This window comes from Corvus cornix, chromosome 3 (genome assembly GCF_000738735.6).
Source record: "Corvus cornix cornix isolate S_Up_H32 chromosome 3, ASM73873v5, whole genome shotgun sequence".
In the NCBI taxonomy this organism is placed as follows: domain Eukaryota; kingdom Metazoa; phylum Chordata; class Aves; order Passeriformes; family Corvidae; genus Corvus; species Corvus cornix.
The window spans coordinates 84250201-84258586 of record NC_047056.1 but is presented as its reverse complement, the minus strand read 5'-3'; the positions used below and the strand labels follow the sequence as shown (position 1 = coordinate 84258586).

The 8386-nt window shown below is 47.3% G+C and overlaps 1 protein-coding gene across 3 annotated transcripts; it reads left to right on the top strand.

Annotated features, from left to right (window-relative positions):
- The first annotated feature begins 219 nt into the window (after positions 1-219).
- Positions 220-8386, top strand: MTO1 (mitochondrial tRNA translation optimization 1). 3 transcript variants are annotated; one of them, XM_039569578.1, is made up of 12 exons: positions 220-440; positions 557-756; positions 1176-1293; positions 1974-2263; positions 4214-4326; positions 4464-4654; positions 4888-5018; positions 5491-5695; positions 5777-5948; positions 6664-6782; positions 7267-7424; positions 7600-8386. In XM_039569578.1, exons 2-12 carry the CDS (start codon positions 562-564, stop codon positions 7819-7821), a joined length of 1914 nt encoding a protein of 637 aa, XP_039425512.1. In that variant the 5' UTR covers positions 220-440; positions 557-561; the 3' UTR covers positions 7822-8386. The 3 variants fall into 3 exon arrangements, with proteins under 3 accessions (XP_039425512.1, XP_039425513.1, XP_039425515.1); XM_039569579.1 differs by lacking the exon at positions 220-440 and having other exon boundaries at positions 665-756; positions 1148-1293; XM_039569581.1 differs by lacking the exon at positions 220-440 and having other exon boundaries at positions 675-756; positions 1207-1293.

The following is an 8386-nucleotide window of genomic DNA, read 5'->3' as shown; positions in this document are numbered from 1 at the left end:
CGTTTTCCCGCTCCCGGGCGGCTCCTCCCTCCCGCCCGCGGGGCGAGGGCACGTGAGCACCGGCACGGCCCGGCTTTTCCAGCCGCGCGGGGCGAGAAGACGGGCGGCCGCGGGGAGGCGCTCGGCCCCGCCGCTCCCGCCCGGCCCTGCCTTTCGCTCCGGGGCGGAGGAGCCGCGGCGGCGCTCCCGCCCCCTGCTCGGGCTGCCGGGAGGGCCGGCCCTGCCGCCATGTTCCTGCGCAGCGGCTGCCGCCGGCTGCTGCTGCCCCCAGCGCCTCGCCCTGGGCACCGCCAGGCGGGCAGCGAGGTCGGGGCGGCGGCGGCGCCGCGCTACGGACGTGGTGGTGATCGGCGGGGGCCATGCGGGCACGGAGGCGGCGGCGGCGGCCTCTCGCGGCGGGGCCCGCACGCTGCTGCTCACGCACAGGATCGGCACCATCGGTACCGCCGCGGGTGCCCGGGGTCTCTACGGCGTGGGGAGCGGCGCTGAGCCGGGGAGGTCGCGGGAGACTTTGTGCGGCGGCTGTGCTGAGGGTGTCCCTGTCTCCCTTACTCAGGGGAAATGTCGTGCAACCCGTCCTTCGGCGGCATCGGGAAGGGGCACCTCATGCGGGAGGTGGACGCCCTGGACGGGCTGTGCGGCCGCGTGTGTGACCGCTCCGGCGTTCACTACAAAGTGCTGAACCGCCGCAAGGGCCCGGCCGTGTGGGGCCTCCGCGCACAGATCGACCGCGGCCTGTACAAGGAGAACATGCAGGTGAGGGGGCCGCGCCGGGCGGCTCGGCGGGCGGACTGCCGGGTGTCGGAATACGCTGCTGAGCTTTACGAAGGAAGGGGCTATGTTTTGCTTTTCATTATTTGCCGAGCAAACCTAGATGCCGTATTGTTTGGTACTTAGATGCAGTGTAAGTTGTTGGAGCTCAGCATAGTTTAAAAAATTCTCCAGTGTTCTAGATAGAGGTCAGGCTTCATGGCCAATTAGTTTATTTGAGCTAAAACTTTATGTGAATGAAAACTTCTACATGATAGATCAGGACAGTACCATAACTGAGTGTCTGCCAAATGACCTGGTAAGAATGGAAGCGAGTAGTAGATGTTTCAGAAGTCAGCAGGGTTCGGGATTGCCCATATGTCTCATAACTTCCTAGATTTTTGCAGTAACTCCTTTCACGACAGAAAGAAATCCTTAACACACCACTGTTGACAGTTCGTGAGGCATCTGTGGAGGATCTTCTCTTGACAGAACCAGAACCAGGCCGTCCTGGGAAATGCCAAGTCACAGGAGTTGTTCTGGGTATGTGCTAGTAACTCAGTTAAGTGCCTTCCGTTACTCCACACTAGGAGCAGCCTTTGGGGTAAATATTTCTGATTCACCAATGAGGAAGATTAATTATACAGTTCTAATTCATTAGTGAGAAAGATTAATTAGCCAGTAGAGCTGGTTTAGGCGAAGTGTGAACTAAACCAGGTTAATATGTGTAATACAAAGTAATACAATGTCAAAAATACCTGGATTGGTAGTATACTGGGACATTAACTAAGTTCATTTTCTTCAGGTTAGTGATACTGAATTCCATGCTGTGTTTTGAGATTTTATTTGGTAAACGGTGTATGCTGCCCTCAATGTTATTAACATGGGGTCCTGTTATTAACAGACTTGTACTTCATTACCCCTTGCTGTTTTAACAAAAAAGCTTTCTGAAGTAAAGGCCTGGATATGGATTTTTTCCAGGAGTGGCTTTTCTTTGTTAGGGGTAACTTGATTAGGAATAATAAATATACAGAAATTACTACATGCTGCTTAATTGTAGTTATTACCGTTGGTGCTTTTATTACTGGAATGCTGGTATTGTTCTGTAACAGAAGACAGATAAACCCTCAGTGAACACTGTTAGTCTAGTTAGACAGAAACACCAGAATCCCAATCTTTGTTGGTACTAAAATGTGTACATCTCTGAAAACTTGCTGTTTCAGGGGATGGGAGCACAGTATGTGCCAGGAGTGTTATCCTGACCACCGGTACATTTCTGAGGGGTATGATCCACATCGGACTGGAGATGCACCCGGCAGGGCGGCTGGGGGACCAGCCAGCCATCAGGCTGGCTCACACTCTGGAGAAACTGGGATTTGCTGTGGGCAGGCTGAAGACCGGGACACCACCCCGACTTGCCAAGGATACCATTGACTTCAGTGGTCTGGAGGAGCGTGCAGCTGACAACCCTCCTGTGCCCTTCAGCTTCCTCAGCAAGGCTGTGTGGATCAAGGTGGGATAGCAGCCATCCAGTACACATAGAGCCAGGTGGGGAGTGGGTCTGGGAATGTCATGCTCGTAATCAGTCAGGGAGCTGGTGGCTGGGAAAGGCCGCTGGGGTGTATTTGTACTGGATGTGTTACGTTTCTGAGGACTGTCAATGCAAGGGAGAAGCTGCCTGTGTTCTTTTGAAAGCAAATACTGTTTTACTTTCACTTCTCAACTCAAGAACTTAACTTTCCTTCTGGGGTCAGACTGGTGTGAAATGTGATACTGGTGCTAGTATTCTTCATGTGCTGGTTACATGGGTGGTTTTACAAAATCTTCCAGTATTACATCTGTATTGTGGAGATTGACAGTGTCTTGCTTCTTAGTTTAGCTCTGGAATAAGGTTAAAATGTTGAAATTAGAAATCATTAATAGTACTGACTAGGGAAGAGAAAGGATGGATTTAGCCACAGAACTCAGAGGTGGCAGGGTAACAGTAATGTAAAAGCAGAAGAGGTTCAATTTTCTGAAGAAAATCTTGGAAAATGGGCTATTTTTACATTATGTAATTAAACAGCACAGAATTAAGTATCAGGAGTTAATTTGCCCCAGAGGATATAGGAATTGCAATAACCTTTTATAATCAGGATGGGGCAAAAATAGTATCACTTGAAGTCCTTGGTACGTGTAGGAGAGGTTTTGAAATGAAGAGTTTTAAGTCTAACAGCAAAAAGCTGTTAGACAAATATTCCTAATAACAATTTTGAGTCAAAATTGGGAACGTATCAGGAATTTATTTGCCACAGACATGTTCAAAGAAACAACAATTGTCAGACATCCAGGATTTTTTACAGACGCTCCCAGAAGTCTGCCCAATTTACTGCATCATGGTATAAGTGTTTATAGCTGTTTTATCCAGCTAAACAGTGCTTTATTGAATTTGCTGTCCTGGTTAGACAATTACTGTTGATTAAGTTTTCTGGGGTGTACAAGCCTATGAAGTGGCTCCCTTACTGTACCTCCAATGTAGTAATCGAGTTTTCTGGGGTATATAGGCTTTTGACTCCTTAACTTTCTCAAGATATGTTTCTTGTCCTATGGCATCTAAGTCATCTGTAGTTATATGATAACCATTAAACAATTATTTATTGAATTTTGTTCTTCAACTTTTGATTAAATTCTCTAAGGGATATGGATCCGTGGAGTTCCTTTCTGCAAGTGCAGTGAGATGATTTCTCTGGGTTTTGTACTGACACTCAGCCAACACAGATCTAAATCAAAACCACCTAAAATCACAGTCAAACTTTTCCTTAACTAATTAAACATAGTTCATCATGAAATTTTTGTAAAAAATCACAAGAGTCCTGGCTAACTAATATATAACTCACTGACCGTTTTTATAAAGAGTTACGGTGCTAGATTATCATATTTGGAATGTGAGTCTCTTGACTCTTTTTCAGAAAATCAGTGGAATACTTTACATGGTGAGGTTTTTTCCAAACTTTGAATTTTTCATGTTGATTGCAGAGTTCTGAGGTTTGTTTTTTTTTTCCTCTCCAAGAGATTCTTTTGGTTTTTCTTCACTAAACTCTTTTAAGTGGCTGTTAGCTGTAGGGTCAGCATTTACTCTTCTAACTCCAGAGCTTTTGTTTTCCTGTGATCAGTGTGAATGCTGTGCTATAACATGCTGGTTTAATGGGAATATCCACCCTGTAATTAGGAATAGAGCGTATAGGATAGAACTTGAATTCCGGATTCCCAAGTTCTGTCCTGTTCTCAGTCTGGTTTTGGGCGTGTTGCTCAGGCTCTCTGATCGCTTGTGTTCAGTCTGTACAGTGGGTATGACCGCACTGCTGGCTGATCCCAGGAGGGAAAGATGGCCATCATGGAAAAGGTCTTGGTGATCTCAGAATTGTTCAGTAAGGATATGGTGTTGTGACCACATTAACTTAGGCCGAGCTTTGGCCTCTTCCAGCCAGAAGATCAGCTGTCCTGTTACCTGACTCGCACTAACCTGAAGGCCCAGCAAATTATCTGCGATAACCTCCACCTGAACAACCACGTCAGGGAGACCACCAGGGGCCCGCGGTGAGTGTGGCATCACACAAGGCTCTCTAGGGGGCAAGCTGGTGGTCTCTTTGGAGCTGTGGGTCTCTCCTGCTTTGCTTCTGGGAAGTTACATTTTCTCCATGTCAGGTCGTGCTCATGGCTGTTTACTGTTGCAGGTACTGTCCCTCTCTTGAATCAAAGGTGCTGCGCTTCCCAAACCGAGAACATCAGGTGTGGCTGGAGCCCGAAGGCTTGGAGTCCAACATCATTTACCCCCAAGGCATGTCCATGACACTGCCACCTGAGCTCCAGGAGCAGGTGATCAAATCCGTCCCAGGCTTGGAAAAAGCTAAGATGCTACAGCCAGGTGAGGGAGCTGAATAGTTTTAAACCTATTGGTCATATTTATTTACTAGTTAATGAAAAGCAGGTTTTGTTTAAAGCGTAGCAAAACAAAGGAAATACAAAGCAAACTAATTCTTGGATGCAGGGATTTTTCCTTGTTTGTTCGGGAATCATAAATAAAATTGATAAGCTGTTCTGCTCCATTGATTGCCTTGACAATCGCTCCTGTAACATCTGTCTTGTGGTGTGTCACAGGCTATGGGGTACAGTATGACTTTTTAGACCCCCGACAACTGACCACTTCTCTCGAGTCGCGTCTTGTTCAGCGTCTCTTCTTTGCAGGCCAGATAAATGGCACAACAGGCTATGAAGAAGCTGCAGCTCAGGTGGGCAAATTTGACTGTTATATATTCAGCACTCAGAAAGGGATATTGCCTTGGTCTTTGTGAAGTCTTGCTAGGCCTGTTTTGTGCTCATGAGATGTTCTTACGTTTGTTGCTCACCCTAATTCCAGATTTGCTCAAGATATTTTTATTTGTGTCTGTACAAGTATCTGCAGTTGTTATCATGAAGGGTGCAGTAACAAAAGTAATTGAAAGCCCTGTTAAGTGTTTCAGCATGAAGACTGTGCAGTGGGTATAATTGAAAACGTGGGAATTGTCTCCAGACGCATCAGCAGGGGCCAAGAAGCCCTTCAGACACTCATAATGCTGCAAGACGGAAGCTGCCTGGATTACTGGCACAGACTGTTGCGTTTTCCTGGGCATGGTTGGGCATGTGAGCCTGTGGAGGCAGATGTGCTGATGTTTCTGCTAAGAGGAGACCAATGGATGTGTTTGGTTTGTTCTGCCTGCGCAGGGTGTGATTGCTGGGATCAATGCTTGTCTGCGGGTTCGTGGCAAGCCCCCATTCACCGTCAGCCGCACCGAGGGCTACGTGGGTGTGCTGATCGATGACCTCACCACGCTGGGCACCAGCGAGCCCTACCGGATGTTCACCAGCCGCGTGGAGTTCCGCATGTCCCTGCGGCCGGACAACGCTGACGCCAGGCTCACCCACAGAGGTGCTTTGCTGTGGTAGCTCTTGCAGTGACCAGCCCTGCCTGGCTGTAGACCTTTGTCTCATACACCATCTGTCTCTGCAGGCTTTGAAGAAGCTGGGTGTGTGTCACAGCAGCGATACGAACAAGCAGTTAAGATGAGAGCTGCATTAGAGGATGGGATTGCAACACTAAAATCACTTCAGTTCAGCATATCCAAATGGTCCCAGTTACTACCAGAAGTTCCCATCAGTAGCAATCGCAGGTCACCTGTCAGGTAAAGGTTACAGCTGGAGCTTTCTGGTTTGACCTATGCTTGCTTTAGTACATCCGGCTAATGGTTTCACAGCATTTGTCCATCCTTCCTGAAGCTGGCAGTACTCCAAGGTTCCTACTTTACCACCTTCAGGGGACACACATCTGATGTTTGCCTGTAGAATTAGTATGGTATTGGTGTTCTTAGTATTCCACGCTTGCTGTTGCTGACATGTGCTCTCAAAGCAAGGGAGCGCTCCACTGGCCCAGACACTTCTTGCTATCCTTACACAAGTCACCAGCTGGTGACGGTTTTGCAGTAGGTTGCAGCTTTGCTAAAAGCTTGGTAAAGCAGCAGTTGATTTCAGGCTGGTGTCAGGTGGTAGCTGTTCTTGTACACAAAGGCCGTTACTTCCCTTACCCATACTTTATCTCGTCTTTTCTGTTGTTTTAAATCAGTGACTAAGACCTGGCTGACAGAGTCTGTGTGAAAGGTTTCCCTTGGTACCCTTGTCCTTGTCCCATCTGTCTTGCTGTAATTTTATGGGAGGAGTCTCTCTTCGAGAGTTTAGCAGCTCTTCTGTGTACTGAGAGGAGATAGTAGTGAATTGAGCTTGGCTCTGCAGTTGTTCTGGCTTATGCTAAGTACTTTATAAGTTTGAGCTGGGAACAGCCATTAGTCTGCCTTACAAGTGTGACTCCTTTGTACCATAAATGTTTACTCTTCTTCTCCACAGTGCCTTTGATATCCTTCAATATCAAGATGCCAACATGGAGATTCTGGCAAAGGCTGTCCCAGAGCCCCTGGGCAAGCTTGCTCAGTGGAAAGAACTGGCAGAAAGATTGAAAATAGAAGGTAGAGTACAAGGGTTAGGCTCTCTCATGGTGATCTGCATAGGTTTGTTCAGTAAGGGGAGAGCAATTGTCCTAGTGTGTTTTATGTTGCTGCTTAGAGAAATGAAACGCTCTGATCAGAGTGTGAACTTTTTACCATAAGCTGCAGCCCTTTCTGTGCACCAGTGTTTCACTCTTTGGTGGGTAAGATCACTCTTTGGGTTTTTTTCCTCTTTACTGACCCATCAAATAGACCATCCTGTGTTGGGATGAGAAGATACAAACAACCCATGTATCTAAATTCCCGTAACAAATCAAAGAGTATGACTTCTTCCAAAGCAGTGACGCGAATTAGACTCTATAGTCTGTGGGGCTGGAAATTTCCTTAGGAGCTTTTGACCATCTCAGTGGAATTGCTCACTGTGCTTCCAAGACTTCTTGCAAGTGACTTATTTCACGTGAATATCTATTTATATCTGGTTTTCTTGTTCCCCTGATCACCACAGCTGCTTATGAGTGGTGTGTAGTCAGTCAGCAGCAGGAAATAGAAGAAGTGCGTCGTGACGAGGCGCTCCAGCTGCCAGACGACCTGGATTACTTTGCCATTGATGCCTCACTCTCTGCAGAGGTGCGGGAGAAGCTGGACTCAAACCGCCCGCAGACGGTGAGAAATTCAGCCACAGCAGGGCTGAGCAGCAGTGAAATCCCTTCTGTCTTCTCAAGGGGCGTGGGGGTGCAAGAATCAGGGAAAGGAATACCCACAGGTCTTGATCTCATTTCTCACTAGCTCCAGTGTGTAGGTTTGGTGGTGGTTAACTTGTTCCTGTCTCCACATGCAGATTGGTGCAGTCAGCCGCATCCCTGGAATCACCCCAGCTGCTATTGTTAACCTGCTAAGATTTGTGAAAACCAATCACCGGAAGACAGAGAAGCTAAAAGCTGGGCCTCAGGCTGGGGAGTATTTCCCAGGGAAAATGTACTCAGACAAAGCAGCTTCACAAAGACCGATTTCTGCAGAGTTTTCTGAAGAGGAGACAAAGTTTGTTAAAACACCTTTGTAGAGAATGGCACCGATCCTGCCAGACTTTGTGGCAAGATCCCCTGTGCTCCTGAGCCTCTTCCCAGATGACACCCATGCTGGCCAGATCCAGAGCAGTTCCAGCTGGGTTCTGTGGCATTGTCATTGCATAGAACGAAGATGATGAATGCACAAAGTAAATGCTCAGAAACCTAAATACAGCCTGTGATTTTGCTGATGCAAATGGAGAGACGGGAGAACTGCTTTTAAAATTCCACTCATTTGGAAGACTTCAGATAGTCAAAATCTGCATCTTGTGAAGGACAGTGTTTAGCTCTTCTGAAATGAGTAAGAAGTGTTACCATGCTAAGCCCATGGCGCACAAGAGGATTGGAGCTGGAAAGTGTGTTCCATTGAGTTCAGTACTTGTGTTCATAGCTGTGCAGTGACTGTGCACTGGCTGGTGTCAGCCACTAGGAAACACTTGGCTGTGGAAACATGTGCCACATGAATATTTAAATTTACATAGGAGACTGAATGTAAACACCACATCCTGAAGCTGTTTTTCTCTTTTAAAATAAATAAAGCTTAGCTTGTAACTTCCTGAA

Coding starts and splice junctions, on each gene's coding strand:
- MTO1 (XM_039569578.1), top strand. CDS start 562: ATGTCGTGCAACCCGTCCTTCGGCGGCATCGGGAAGGGGCACCTCATG. Junction 4,327..4,463: donor GAGACCACCAGGGGCCCGCG/GTGAGTGTGGCA, acceptor TTACTGTTGCAG/GTACTGTCCCTCTCTTGAAT. Junction 5,019..5,490: donor ATGAAGAAGCTGCAGCTCAG/GTGGGCAAATTT, acceptor CTGCCTGCGCAG/GGTGTGATTGCTGGGATCAA.